At 33.3% G+C, this 16,357-nt stretch overlaps 2 protein-coding genes across 2 annotated transcripts; both read right to left on the bottom strand.

The window, feature by feature from the left end:
• Window positions 1-943: 943 nt before the first annotated feature.
• LOC132714936 (uncharacterized) lies at window positions 944-4,072 on the bottom strand. The gene is made up of 6 exons (XM_060697866.1): window positions 3,910-4,072; window positions 3,196-3,361; window positions 2,802-2,879; window positions 1,943-2,074; window positions 1,245-1,349; window positions 944-1,010 (listed from the first exon to the last, which is right to left on the bottom strand). Exons 1-6 carry the CDS (start codon window positions 3,973-3,975, stop codon window positions 949-951), a joined length of 609 nt encoding a protein of 202 aa, XP_060553849.1. The 5' UTR covers window positions 3,976-4,072; the 3' UTR covers window positions 944-948.
• A 5,590-nt stretch (window positions 4,073-9,662) lies between these two features.
• Window positions 9,663-13,586, bottom strand: LOC132714937 (uncharacterized). Its single transcript, XM_060697867.1, has 6 exons — window positions 13,064-13,586; window positions 11,842-12,007; window positions 11,365-11,442; window positions 10,604-10,735; window positions 9,922-10,026; window positions 9,663-9,725 (listed from the first exon to the last, which is right to left on the bottom strand). The coding sequence occupies exons 1-6, from the start codon at window positions 13,127-13,129 to the stop codon at window positions 9,664-9,666; spliced, it is 609 nt and encodes a 202-aa protein (XP_060553850.1). The 5' UTR covers window positions 13,130-13,586; the 3' UTR covers window position 9,663.
• Between the last annotated feature and the right edge of the window lie 2,771 nt (window positions 13,587-16,357).

Below are 16,357 nucleotides of genomic sequence, written 5' to 3'. Positions count from 1 at the left end.
TATTACAGTCATGATGACGGATAAGATACAGTTCATCAAGGGACGCAACCTGACTCACAATTGTGTCCCTTTATATATCAAATAATACAAAAAAAGTTACTGTATGCTTCAATGGACATTATTAGTTATAATAAAATTCAGAAACCTTTTTATGACAATAATATTTTAACAATAAAGTCGATGCCTGAGCAGATAATAATAATAATAATAATAATAATAATAATAATAATAATAATAATAATAATAATAAATAAATAAATAAATGAATAAATAAATAATAATAATAATAATAATTTATAATAATAATAATAATAATAATAAAACACACGAAAATAACAGAAAAAAACACATAACAAGACAATACAAAACAAAACAAGACAGGACAAAAACAAACAAACAGACATAGAAACAAACACAAACAAACAAACACAAAACAAACAAAAACAAAACAAACATATAAACGAACACACACACACGTAGTTTCTTTTTTCTTGTACTCTGAAAAAGAGAGAACGGTATATGGTATTTAACAAAATACTGGCTTTAAAGAAACGATCAGTTTTTCATGCACGTATTTATTAAATATTTTTTATATTTCAAAGATCAGTTTTTGAATACGCGTAATAAATACAATAACAAATATTTTTTTAAGGAATGCGATCCTAAAAAGCTCAGAGAGTATAGCAGTTACCGAGTAGTTCAACTATATACCCCTTGATCTTTAGATCTAGAGCGAGGGTACAATCCTAATTCAAGTCACTATGATAACTGCATATGACATACATGTACAAAGAAAGTTTAAATTTTAGCTTTAGTTTTAAAATTTATCATTAATAACATTTTTAAATTCAGAATAATATTGCAAAAAGCATAACGGAGTTTACATAGAGTAACTTTATCATTTGAAACTTATATAATTTGATTCACTAAAATAATATGTGTCTTACCTTACACGCTTACAGGTGGAAGACCATCATCAATGACGTCATATCCGGTTATACCAAATGCTTCTGTAAAAAAAGATGATTTCATGAGCTCACTGTCTTAATTGCTCATGTACGTGAGTAAATAAGTGTGAAACAGAGCTTTTGATTCAATGCACAGACTGACAGAAATTTTCCTTGATCGACTGGTCACATAATTTGTTTCATTTTACACGAAAAGTTGGGATGTTATCTTCAACAATTGAACTGTATTCTCTATGGGTAAAAAGAATGGTTTGTCAAAGCAACAAAAATTCTTACCCTTGAATTCTTTGACAGTTCTAGGAGCTCTTATAGCAGATTGGTTGATGTCAGCATCTGTCATAATATTTGTCAAGCTCTCCGTAACAGCCATATCAGCAATTTCTGTCAAATAAAATATTCCATGTAGACTTCAAAGTGTAATACTCACAATTAAAACAAGAATAATCTTTACAAAACAATAATTCTTTACAAAAAAATATTTGGCCGTGTTCAACGTGTATCAACCGTTTCTGAGTACCTGTCCGAAAAGTAGGGATAGCAATCAGGCCGTGAACTTTACCAGGTTCTTGTCCGACAAGTACCGGGAATAGGATGGCAAATAGACTGTAAAGTTACCGGAAGTCAAGGAGTAAAGCTGGAAACATTACGACATCATATGGCGTACAATAGTAAACGTTGTATATCAACAGATAAGACTGGCAAAATTTGTGAAGTCGTCATTTGATTGACTGTGATTGGTTAATCAGATTGTTAAGATGTGAACAGCGGAGAGATTTAAGATTTTATATAAAAGGTCCCGCCAAAAGGTAAAAGCCGCCTGTAGCTGTGTTATGTATTTATTTCCGGTCATTTTTGTCGCAAAAACAGAACCATTACATTGAACTGGCAGCGAGTTGACAGGCAAAATGTTATAACTAGGCTCATTTCCTGCGCCTTGCTTGCTACGGACGTTGTTAAGCAACTATATAACTTACGGCTGATGATACTGGAGGACAATGAAATGTTGTCGTCTGCTGGCTTCACGGTTACGGTCGTTGTGTTGCTAGGCAACTCCTGTCTCAGAGTGTCGGCTGCCTTGTTAATGATGCGTGTCACGAATTCTACAACTGAAAAAAAAAATCTTTACAATTTATCTAATGAATTTTATACATAGCGTCACATATTACGACATTAGATAAAGGCACATTATGTCTAAAATAAATGACAAACATTATTTTATAATGTAGTAATAATGGAATAATGGATGTAGAGCATTAGCTAAATGCACATTATGTCTAAAAAATGACAAACATCATTTTATAATGTAGTAATAATTGAATAATGGATGTAGAGCAAGTTAGATGCTTACCTCCTGGAAAGAATAGTGCGTGAAGTAAAAATAATTCACTAAATAAGGGTAGTCAGTCTGGTGTTTTGACTTCAATATGATACTTACTCACTGTAACTATAATAATTGCAAAAAATCTAAAGAAGCTATCTTTAAAAAAAAACTGTAAAAAACACATTAAAATTTAAAAAAAAAGTTTCTGAGAAAAAAATAAATAAAGCATTTTCGGACTAAATCGACCTTTAATAGGAGTAATTGTTGTTGTTGTCTTACACAGTATCAGTATGTCTGTGAATTATACTTCCGGATTTAAAGTACATGTACATTCAATTTCGACAATGAACGCAGCATTCAAATACACTTATATGAGTGAAAGTCGATTTTTTCAGCTTTGTGGCCCAATTCTTAAAATATAATTTTATTTTTTAGAACTTTATAAAAAATATTTACTATAAGTAATGAAACTGTAAACAAATATAGTAGACCAAACACATGACTGTATTTACCAAGTATGTCGTCTGCCATGCTCTCATCGTCTGCTGCGGTCCCTGTCAGTGTTCTAATTTTAGAATCAACAGCCTCGTCTGGAGAAAAGGTATGTGTTTTTGGATTTTTATTCAAGATTAATTAACCTAATTTTTGTTGCTTCAATTTTTATTTGTGTGAAAGAATTAACAGAATCAAAGACAGAAATGCTAAATAATCATTAAAATTTTTGCATAGTGGTTTTCTAATATATTAGTATGACCACTCATTCAATGTCAAGTGGTGCTTCAAAATTCTGCTGTTTTATTTATTTTTTAAAGCAAATGCAGGTAGCTAATATTTGTGAATAACTGCAGAAAGAAAACACAATGTACAAAAGAATCTATGTACAAAATAAATAAATCATGACTTTACCATTCTTTGATGACATGTTTTGAGGAACGACTTTGGTTGACTTGCTGGCAATCTTACAGACGACCATGTCGGCAGTACCTGTTTCATTTAACAGGGTGTCTGGGTCAAGGGTCTTGCCTCTTCTTGCATAGTATCTTTGGCGCATGCGGTTTCGAAATCTTGCAAACTGCAAAAGAGGCAATGTTCTTTTCTGGTAAAACATTTACCCCTGCCATCCTTAATATCATAAATAGACAGGTCTATCGTTCACTTTGGACAAAACCATTGATCATTTTAAGGGATATTTTCAAAAATGTACTTAATGAAAAGCAAACAGTACAGATCATGATCAGACGACCCATATTTACGGACTAATCTTGGTCTGCACTGATCGTCTGCGTATATTCTGTAGACGGCTGCAGTTAAATACCTGTCTACTTCCAAATTTTAAAACTCATTTTTAATAATAATAATAATATTAATAATAATAATAATAATATATTATTATTATTATTATAATTAATGATTCCATTAATTATGCACATGATTCCATTAATTATGCACAGAAATCACAATTTATTATCTTGATATAATGTTAAAAAAAATGTTATTTTATAAACGTTAATTTTTTCTGAAAAAGACTAAACGTCGAAAGCTAAAGAAAAGCGTTTGTTTTCATTGAATTGACTATATCTTAATATACTGTAATGTTCAAATTCTTGAATGCCTACTCACCCTTTCGTTGCAAGACTTCTTTAAACTTATGAGCCAAACGAAACAGCCTCGATTTTCACTAGCCATTAATGTTCCATGTTTTAATGATTTATTAACAGCTGGTTTTATCTTACGCACGCAATATGACGTTGCTAATGAGAAGCGTCAACTTCTACTGTGACGTCACAACGTTGCATGTTTATGCCTACCGTTAAATCCAAACATCACCGAATACTCGTTAACAACGGGATAATTTTAAACATTTGGAATACCTTGGGCGGCATTTTTAGTTTTTATTCTAAGTTGCTGAGTTGTTCAAGCGAGGCATTTAAAAATATGCCAATTGGTTTAAACATATTTCATTTATCACATAAGAACATATTTACAAACAATACAAAGGGGATTAGAGTGGAAGCAACTTCATGCTTATTGAAATCTTGTTCCGAATTATGCCAATTACCAAATGAATAACTTATTTTTCGGAAGTTTGACAGTAAGAGTCAAAATGTTGCAAAAGTTGGCACAGATTTGACAGGTCAAGGCCAATTTAATATGTTCAAATGATCGAGCGATTATTATTTGTGGGCTAATTACATCATTGCGTGACTTGAAAAAGTATTCAACATGATTATTTAAGAAGTTTGTAATCAGATCAAATCAGAAACAAATTTGCGAAATTATTGCAAGTTAGGAAGTTTCGAATAATCATATGTGAAGCAGAATTACTATATGTTTCAATTCTCGATAATGTTTAGAGAAACACGTCTACTGTAAATATCTTCATTATTATTATGTTATTATATTATGGTTATTTTCAGTCAAAATTCACGTGAAGTAAATCTTGCACAGGGTCAGAAATTTGTAAGTATGCTCCTTTGGATGTTGACTATGAATCCATAACATTGATTTACTCGAAAACAGTTGGGATATGTTAAAAGTAGATGAATACTTACCGTCCGTCAATTGTGTTTCGTGCGCCGACATGTATATACTGGTACAGCTGTCGACGCTTGAACTGCTGTCTGCCCATTTGATTGTACGGTGTGATCCAGGCAAGGCGAATTTACATCCAGGCATTGCGAATTGACATCAAGACAATGCGTAGTAACATCCAGGCAATGTGAAGTGTTATCGCAACGATGCGAAATGACATCCAGACAATGCATAGTGACATAGCGACAATGTAAAGTAACATCCAGACAAAGCGAAGTGACATCGCGACAATGCGAAGTGACATCGCGACAATACGATACGATCTTGAATGAAGAAATTATAAATGCCGCGATAAGGGCACCGTGTGCAATTGCCTCCGATTTCCCTGCGCGGCGTGCACGACGCTCGGAGGGAATAGGTCACACCAGATGGGTGACCTTATTATGTCACTTAGCTGGTGTGACCTAACCAACGGTGAAGGGTGGGGCCCTACAAAGAGCTGCTCTCCCGGAAGAGGTGCCTTTCCTCCTATTGTCTACAGCATTTAAGACGCGAAGAATTGGGTCCTAGAGACGAAAGACCGCATGAGAAGACCTCCGTTGCGCACATTGAAGGCGAACTAAGTCCTCCGTTGCAGGCTCTACGACCAGCGACGTAACAGAGGCCGATAGTCTGGGACATACGGCAAAGCCGGTGCCCAATATAAATAAAACTAAAAACACATAACACGTGTGCAATTAGATGTTTTTTATATACGATAGATATCTTAACAATTACTCCGTCCGTTACATCCGTCTTATCGTTCCTATAAACAAGAAAATAGAAACTTGATTTAAGTGATTGCTTAAAGCAAATTCTTATATTGTAGAAGTCAAGCCAAAATATTTTAGAGCTGAGTTCATGAAAGGTGAACTTAATTTAAATTTTAATCCAAATTCTTTGATGAAGAATTATTTATCTTACTTTCTTAAACATCAAATTAATATTATTTAGGTAGTTGGCATATAAAAAGAAATTTCTTGTTAAAAACATATGAATGAATTTGCATTTGTACAGCAGACGTATATATACTTGTAAAAGAATTTTTCATACTCCTTTCGGAATACCTCACCGATCATCGATAATCCGAAGGTTGACGGAAAGGGAAGAAAGGTTGCAATGGTCATTACCTCGTGACAGTCCGGAATATTTATTTCCTGACGTCATATCTTAGTGTGTCATGAATTAAGCGTCGCAATGAGGATTACAAAAAAAGACAAGAAAAGCATTGATGCAAAGCATCAAAGGGCGTCCAAGCAAGAAATGCAGAAAGTGAAGATGAACTAGTAGACATATGATGACAAGATATTCTTATAAACTTTTCAATGGTTAATTTGTTTTTACCAGAATGAACGGACGAAAGACATTGTTCATTATGAACTTTGATTGGCCTGCTAGAGATTAGAATATTACTTGTTATTTCTTTATGATCGTGATTTTAAATAGCAACGGATATACATGTTTACGTTCATTTATAATTCATATGTGTAACGCATGATCAACACCTTGTGGAATTGTCTCTTATAATGTTATCGCTATTAGCGAAGACCCCCTATTAAGGTATCTGTTCACACTTAGTAAAAATATGACACTGGTTATATTACCATGTTGATCATGTTGAGCATAATTGTTTATTATACAATAATTGTAATAATTATCTATTTTAATATAAAAAAAAAGATTTTATGAATATTGTTTTCCTCTCTTTTTTGTGTTTTATGTGCTATTTTAATACTGAGTTTTTACGTTTACTACTCTTTTTTATCAAAATTGTAAAATAAATTTTAAGAATTCAATTGTCATATTGACCGACGATTATGAATCAAAACTTAAGTGGAAAAAGTCAGTAAATTATTCTTAATCTTTCAATATATAATACTATGTATTGTTTATTCTTAAACAATGTACATGTACATTTGTATTTTTCTTTTTCATTTTTTAAATTATCAATCAATTGAATAATTCATAAAATCTAATTTGTAACTTTGAATAATTCCTCGGCATCTTTACTAAATACGAATAACAAATTAAATAAAATGTTTCAAAGTTGATAGTGTCATATTAATACCGTAAAAATGTACCTTTTGCTCAATTATTGCAAATATTTATTGTTTTTATCTCATAAAGATAAAATGAAACATGCTATTGTTGTTGTTGTTGTTTTTTTTCGAATTGTATGTTATGTATAATAATGAGTTCATCTGTGTTTATTAATTATTGTAACCAAACTAAGTGACACACATTCATTATGGAAAAAAGCTTATTTATCTGTAAAATATTTGTTCTGTTCTGTAACGATATCAAACATCTACTCCAAAACCGTGAGAGACCGGACAATAAACGTCACTAGTAAATCCCGGTCAAAATAGACCGGGAGAGACCGGGAATTACCGATAGACGTACATCCCTCTATAAATAGATTTGCGGAATGTTTAGGTCATCAACTCATCATTATATTTTAACATACCATAATAACCCACTGTGTACTACAAAATGATAAATAAAAAAAACGAAGAGACGGAAAAGGTTATTTCATGCATTGTGAAATTCTCCAGTTCGCTATTCATTGTTCATATCGAGACATTTTTTTTAATCAAGCACCCTCATACCGATCGGAATGATCGGCTTTTATTATGTGGTCATAATAAAAGGCTCGAGAAGTTGCTGTCGCCCATTCACAAAATCTGATTTCATTCCATAAGGGCGCCGCGCTTCGGCGCGGACGCCAATAAACAATTCACGACATCGCGCCATATTGCTTTACAAGGAAAATGGTTTCCTGCGGGGAACATTTTTAATGATATAAATTATTTCATGCATTGTGAAATTCTCCAGTTCGCTATTCATTGTTCATATCGAGACATTTTTTTTAATCAAGCACCCTCATACCGATCGGAATGATCGGCTTTTATTATGTGGTCATAATAAAAGGCTCGAGAAGTTGCTGTCGCCCATTCACAAAATCTGATTTCATTCCATAAGAGCGCCGCGCTTCGGCGCGGACCCCAATAAACAATTCACGACATAGCGCCATATTGCTTTACAAGGAAAATGGTTTCCTGCGGAGAACATTTTTAATGATATAAATTATTTCATGCATTGTGAAATTCTCCAGTTTGCTATTCATTGTTCATATCGAGACATTTTTTTTTAATCAAGCACCCTCATACCGATCGGAATGATCGGCTTTTATTATGTGGTCATAATAAAAGGCTCGAGAAGTTGCTGTCGCCCATTCACAAAATCTGATTTCATTCCATAAGGGCGCCGCGCTTCGGCGCGGACGCCAATCACTATTACAGTCATGATTAATAAAAAACGGATGACGGATATGATACATTGCTTAATAATTTGTTCATCAAGGGACGCAACCTGACAATTAGTCGTAAATCAGTTTTCACAATTGTGTCCCTTTATATAGCAAATAATACAAAAAAGTTACTGCATGCTTCAATGGACTTTATTAGTAATAATAAAATTCAGAAACTTTTTTTTATTTCATGCTTTCCAGTGTTTTATTGTAATATATCAGATGATTATATTCTGATAAACCACTAGTGAAATTTATAAAATATAATTTTCACTGTAGCCGGACTATATCTGAATGCGGATGAAAAGAAAATCAAAACTGAATGGAATAACAGGCAAAAATAAATGCCGTCATGCGTAAATTTTACTTCTTTCGGAAAAGAAAGTCGATGTCACCATACATTATGTTAAAAATGTAACAACATTAGAGAAATTTAACAGAACTATATTTCAAACTTGTTGATGTGACGTCAAAATGTAATGACGTCACAAAGGAGAATGCGCGACGTTACGCGGCAAAATCAATAAAAATTACTTAAAACGCATGAAATAAAAAGAAAATTTATTTGTTTTACATATAAGATTTATATAGATTTCATTCGTGAACACCAGCTATTATATTTTCACTCGTGGCTACGCCACTCGTGAAAATATTGCATCTGGTGTTCACTCAGTGAAATTATATTTCAATCTTACATGCAAAACCAACAAATATCCTCTATATAACAATACTATTTTAACAATAAAGTCGATGCCTGAGCAGATAATAATAATAATTATAATAATAATAATGATAATAATAATGATAATATTAATATTATTAATAAAAATAATAATAATAATAATAATAATAATAATAATAATAATAATAATAATAATAATAATAATAATAATAATAATAATTAAACACACGAAAATAACAGAAAAAAACACATAACAAGACAATACAAAACAGAACAAGACAGGACAAAAACAAACAAACATAAAACAAAACAAACAAAAACAAAACAAACACAGAAACAAACACACACACGTAGTTTCTTTTTTCTTTTACTCTGAAAAAGAGAGAACGGTATATGGTATTTAACAAAGAAACGATCAGTTTTACATGCACGTATTTATTAAATATCTTTAATATTTTTAAAGATCAGTTTTTGAATAAGCGTAATAAATACAATAACAAATAATTTTTTAAGGAGTGCGATCCTAAAAAGCTCCAAGAGTAAAGCAGTTACCAAGTAGTTTAACTATATACCCCTTGATCTTTAGATCTAGAGCGAGGGTAGAATCCTAATTCACGTCATTATGATAACTGCATATGACATACATTTACAAAGAAAGTTTAAATTTTAGCTTTAATTTTGAAATTTATCATAAATAACATTTTTAAACTCAGAATAATATTGTAATAAGCATAACGGAGTTTACATAGATTGACTTTATCATTTGAAACTATGATATAATTTGGTTCAATAAAATAATATGAGTCTTACCTTACACGCTCACAGGTGGAAGACCGTCATCAATGGCGTCATATCCGGTTATACCAAATGCTTCTGTAAAAAAAAGATTATTTCATGAGCTCACTGTCTAAATAGCTCATGTACGTATGTAAATAAATGTGAAACATAGCTTTTGATTCAATGCATAGACTGACAGAAAATTTTTCCTTGATCGACTCGTCACATATTTTGTTTCATTTTACACCACGAGTTGCGAAGAATGGTTTGTCACAAGAAAAATGTATCTTACCCTTGAATTCTTTGACAGTTCTAGGAGCTCTTATAGCAGATTGGTTGATGTCAGCATCTGTCATAATATTTGTCAAGCTCTCCGTAACAGCCATATCAGCAATTTCTGTCAAATAAAATATTCCATGTAGACTTCAAAGTATAATATTGACGATTAAAACAAGAATAATCTTTACAAAAAAAAATAATTGTCCGTGTTCAACCTGTATCAACCGTTCCTGAGTACCTGTCCGAAAGGTAGGGATAGCAATCAGGCCGTAAACTTTACCGGGTTCTTGTCCGACAAGTACCGGGAATAGGATGGCAAATAGACCGTTAAGTTACCGGAAGTCAAGGAGTAAAGCTGGAAACATTACGACATCATATGGCGTACAATAGTAAACGTTGTATATCAACAGATAAGACTGGCAAAATTTGTGAAGTCGTCATTTGATTGACTGTGATTGGTTAATCAGATTGTTAAGATGTGAACAGCGGAGAGATTTAAGATTTTATATAAAAAGTCCCGCCAAAAGGTAAAAGCCGCCTGTAGCTGTGTTATGTATTTATTTCCGGTCATTTTTGTCGCAAAAACAGAACCATTACATTGAACTGGCAGTGAGTTGACAGGCAAAATGTTACAACAAGGCTCATTTCCTGCACCTTGCTTGCTACGGACGTTGTTAAGCAACTATAAAACTTACGGCTGATGATACTGGAGGACAATGAAATGTTGTCGCCTGCTGGCTTCACGGTTACGGTCGTTGTGTTGCTAGACAACTCCTGTCTCAGAGTGTCGGCTGCCTTGTTAATGATGCGTGTCACAAATTCTTCAACTGAAAAAAAAATTCTTTATCTAATGAATTTAATTCATCGCGTCACATATTACGACATTACCTAAAGGCACATTATGTCTCCGGAAATTAATACATATATTCTTCTTAAAAAAAAATGACAAACATCATTTTATAATGTAGTTATAATGGAATAATGAAACTAGAGCAGGTTAGATGCTTACCACCTGGAAAGAATAGTGCTTGAAGTAAAAATAATTTGCAATAAATGTAGCAAAGGGAAGTCAGTCTGGTGTTTTGACTTCAATAAATGATACTGACTCACTGTAACTATAATAATTGCAAAAAATCTAAAGAAGCTATCTTTAAAAAAAAAAAATAAAGCATTTTCGGACTAAATCGACCTTTAATACGAGTGATTGATATTGTTGTCTTGCACAGTATCAGTATGTCTGTGAATTATACTTCCGGATTTAAAGTACATGTACATTCAATTTCGACAAGGAACGCAGCATTTAAATACACTTATATGAGTTAAAGTCGATTTTTTTCAGCTTTGAAGCCCACTTCTTAAAATATAATTATATTTTTTAGAACTTTTAAAAAAATATTTACTATAAGTAATGAAACTGTAAACAAATATAGTAGACCAAATACATGACTGTATTTACCAAGAATGTCGTCTGCCATGCTCTCATCGTCTGCTGCGGTCCCTGTCACTGTTCTAATTTTAGAATCAACAGCCTCGTCTGGTAAAAAGGAATATGTTTTTGGTTGAATTTTATGCAAGATTACAACCTATTTTTGTTGCTTCAATTTTATTCGTATTAAAGAATTGACAGAATCAAAGACAGGAAGGCGAACATGATCGTAAAAGTTAATTTTGTGCATTTTTATCTGTGATAGATTTTGAAGAACATGTAACAGTAATGGGCTGAGGAAATGTGTGTTAACCAGGGCCTTCTTAATTTACCATTTGTGTCTTTTTGCATAGGGGTTTTCTAGTATTTTTGTATAATCACTCATTTAAGTGCTTCAAATTTCTGTTGTTTTTTTTATAGTTTTAAAAGCAAATACAGGTAGCTAATATTTGTGCATAACTGCAGAAAGAAAACACAATGTACAAAGTAAATAAATTATGACTTTACCATTCTTTGATGACATGTTTTGAGGAACGACTTTGGTTGACTTGCTGGCAATCTTACAGACGACCATGTCGGCAGTACCTGTTTCATTTAACAGGGTTTCTGGGTCAAGAGTCTTTCCTTTTCTTGCATAGTATCTTTGGCGCATGCGGTTTCGAAATCTTGCAAACTGCAAAAGAGACAATGTTCTTTTCTGGTAAAACATTTACCCCTGCCATCCTTAATATCATAAATAGACAGGTCTATCGTTCACTTTGGACAAAACCCTTCATCATTTTAAGGGATATTTTCAAAAATGTACTTAATGAAAAGCGAATAGTATAGACTATGATCAGACGACAAATATTTACCGACTAATCTTGGTCTGCAGTGATCGTCTATGATCAGACGACACATATTTACCGGTGTATGGACATAATCCCCTTCAGAAAAAAAACCCTTCATGTATTTGTGTTTATCTGGACATAATCCCCTCCATGGGTGAACATAATCCCCTTCATGTGTGAAATTTTGAAGTGGACAAAATCCCCTTCATTGCCAACAATTATTGGCTAATAGAAATGTTTTTCAGACTAATAAATTTAAAAAAATTAAAGAAATTGCCTAATCAAAAAATGTGTAATGCAGTTGATAATTTACCATAATTTTAATGAAAACTTCTAAACTAAATAAATGTTAACTATTGATACATGATTATAAATAATAAAACAAAAGTACAGTATTCATCAATTTTTATGAAGCATAATAATACATTAGAAACCTATGAAACAAGGGGATTTTGTCCGGGTAGTGAAGGGGATTTTGCCCAGCCTTGCAAAAACATGAAGGGGATTATGTCCACCCATGAAGGGGATTTTGTCCAGGTAGGTGAAGGGGATTTTGTCCGAAGGGGATTATGTCTGACTAATCTTGGTCTGCAGTGATCGTCTAGAACAATTCTGTAGACGGCTGCAGTTAAATACCTTTCTACTTCCAAATTTTAAAACTCATTTTAATAATGATAATAATAATAATAATAGTAATAATAATAATAATAATAATAATAATAATAATAATAATAATAATTTATTATCTTAATATAATGTTAAAAAAAAATGTTATTTTATAAACGTCAACTTTTTCTGAAAAATACTAAACGTCGAAAGCTAAAGAAAAGCGTTTGTTTTCATTGAATTGACTATATCTTAATATACTGTAATGTTAAAATTCTTGAATGCCTACTCACCCTTTCGTTGCAAGACTTCTTTAAACTTATGAGCCAAACAAAACAGCCTCGATTTTCACTAGCCATTAATGTTCCATGTTTTAATGATTTATTAACAGCTGGTTTTATCTTCCGGACGCAATATGACGTTGTTAATGAGAAGCGTCAACTTCTACTGTGACGTCACAACTTTGCATGTTTATGCCTACCGTTAAATCCAAACATCACCGAATACTCGTTAACAACGGGATAATTTCAAACATTTGGAATACCTTGGGCGGCATTATTAGTCTTTATACTAAGTTGCTGAGTTGTTACTTAAAGCGAAGCATTTGAAAAATATGTCAATTACCAATAACATATGAGCCGCGTCACGACAAAACAAACATAGTGTGTTTGCGACCAGCATCCGCGCAGTCTGATCAGGATCCATGCTGTTCGCTATCAGTTTCCCTACTTGTAATAGGGTTTGTAAGCGATGCGCGGATGCGCAGGCTGGTCTTGATCCATGCTGGTCGCAAACCCATTATGTTGGTTTTGTCGTGATGCGGCTCATATATTTCAGAAGCAAAAAGTTGCAAAAGTTGGCACAAATTTGACACGTCAAGGCCAATTTAATATGTTCAAATGATCGAGTGATTATAATTTGTGGGCTAATTACATCATTACGTGACTTAAAGAATATAAAAACATGAATATTTAAGTAGTTTGTAATAAAATCAAATAAGGAATAAACTTTTTGCGAAATCATTGCCAGTAAGCAAGTGTTATAATGATAATAATAATAAAATCTTTATTTATAGAAGGTAACATACAAAGTTCACAGTAAGAAGTTTACTTATTTTCAGTATGGCCTTCTGTCGAATGATAATAAGGGAAGCAGAGTTACTGTATGTTTCAATTCTTCATAATGTTAAGAGAAACACTACTAAATATCTTTATTATTTCTCTTGAGAGGTTTCAAACGCACAGCACTGTAACACCGCACTTTGGGGTCCAACGCACTTTGGGGTTAAAATCGAGAAATTGACTACATATCAACGCACTTTGGGTCTAAAGGTGTCATCTCAGTTCTGCTTAAATACTGAGTACTGACTTATTTTCGATCTGCGACATTGAAATATTTGAGGTGTAGTTCAAAGTGGCGGTCAATACTTTATAAAAGTTTCATTAATTTTACCACTTGAAATATCTAAAATTTGTGTTCATATAACAAAATTACGGTGACATAAAAGTGACGTTTGCATTTTTTTTAGCTCACCTGACCACGAAGTTGTCAAGGTGAGGTATAGTGATGGGGCTATGTCCGGCGTCCGGCGTCGTGCGTCGTTCGTCGTTCGTCGTCAACAATTGGGTTGTTAACAGTCTAGCAGTCACAGTTTTGATTGGATCATCATCAAACTCTGTCAGAATGTTTGTCTCAATGAAATACAGATCGAGTTCGAAAATGGATTATCTCGGGTCAAAAACTAGGTCACAGGAGCTAAAAATAGAAAAAGCTTGTTAACACTCAAGAGGCTGCAGTTTTCATCCAAATATTCTGGAAATTTGTCAGGAAGGTTGTTTTGATGATATCTAGGTCAAGTTCGAAGATGGGTCATCTACGGTCAAAAACTAGGTCACTGGAGCTAAAAATAGAAAAAGCTTGTTAACACTCTAGTAGCTGCAGTTTTCATCCAAATAATCTGGAAATTTGTCAGGAAGGTTGTTTTGATGATTTCTAGGTCAAGTTCGAAGATGGGTCATCTCCGGTGAAAAACTAGGTCACAGGAGCTAAAAATAGAAAAAGCTTGTTAACACTCTAACAATTGGGTTGTTAACAGTCTAGCAGTCACAGTTTTGATTGGATCATCATCAAACTTTGTCAGAATGTTTGTCTCAATGAAATACAGATCGAATTTGAAGATGAGTTATCTCGGGTCAAAAACTAGGTCACAGGAGCTAAAAATAGAAAAAGCTTGTTAACACTCTAGAGGCTGCAGTTTTTATCCAAATATTCTGGAAATGTGTCAGAAAGGTTGTTTTAATGATATCTAGGTCAAGTTTGAAGATGGGTTATCTCCGGTCAAAAACTAGGTCACAAGAGCTAAAAATAGAAAAAGCTTGTTAACACTCTAGTGGCTGCAGTTTTCATCCAAATATTCTGGAAATTTGTTAGGAAAGTTGTTTTGATGATTTCTAGGTCAAGTTCGAAGATGGGTCATCTCCGGTCAAAAACTAGGTCACAGGAGCTAAAAATAGAAAGAGCTTGTTAACACTCTAGTAGCTGCAGTTTTCATCCAAATAATCTGGAAATTTGTCAGGAAGGTTGTTTTGATGATATCTAGGTCAAGTTTGAAGATGGGTCATCTCCGGTCAAAAACTAGGTCACTGGAGCTAAAAATAGAAAAAGCTTGTTAACACTCTAGTAGCTGCAGTTTTCATCCAAATAATCTGGAAATTTGTCAGGAAGGTTGTTTTGATGATTTCTAGGTCAAGTTCGAAGATGGGTCATCTCCGGTCAAAAACTAGGTCACAGGAGCTAAAAATAGAAAAAGCTTTTTAACACTCTAGTGGCTGCAGTTTTCATCCAAACATTCTGGCAATTGGTCAGGAAGGTTGTTTTGATGATTTCTAGGTCAAGTTCGAAGATGGGTCGTCTCAGGTCAAAAACTAGGTCCGAGGAGCTAAAAATAGAAAAAGCTTTTTAACACTCTAGTGGCTGCAGTTTTCATCTAAATATTCTGGAAACTTGTCAAGAAGGTTGTTTCGACGATTTCTAGGTCAAGTTCAAAGATGGGTTATCTCCGGTCAAAAACTTGGTCACAGTAGCTAAAAATAGAAAAAGCTTGTAAACACTCTAGTGGCTGCAGATTGGTTGATGTCAGCATCTGTCATAATATTTGTCAAGCTCTCCGTAACAGCCACATCAGCAATTTCTGTCAAATAAAATATTCCATGTAGACTTCAAAGTGTAATACTCACGATTAAAACAAGAATAATCTTTACAAAAAAAAATAATTGTCCGTGTTCAACCTGTATCAACCGTTCCTGAGTACCTGTCCGAAAGGTAGGGAATAGCAATCAGCCGTAAACTTTACCGGGTTCTTGTCCGACAAGTACCGGGAATAGGATGGCAAATAGACCGTTAAGTTACCGGAAGTCAAGAGTAAAGCTGGAAACATTACGACATCATATGGCGTACAATAGTAAAACGTTGTATATCAACAGATAAGACTGGCAAAATTTGTGAAGTCGTCATTTGATTGACTGTGATTGGTTAATCAGATTGTTAAGAATGTGAACAGCGGAGAGATTTAAGATTTTATATAAAAT

This window comes from Ruditapes philippinarum, unplaced genomic scaffold (assembly GCF_026571515.1).
Source record: "Ruditapes philippinarum isolate M1 unplaced genomic scaffold, ASM2657151v2 ctg7619_1_1_1_1, whole genome shotgun sequence".
Taxonomy (NCBI): domain Eukaryota; kingdom Metazoa; phylum Mollusca; class Bivalvia; order Venerida; family Veneridae; genus Ruditapes; species Ruditapes philippinarum.
This window is presented reverse-complemented; position numbering and strand designations above follow the sequence as displayed.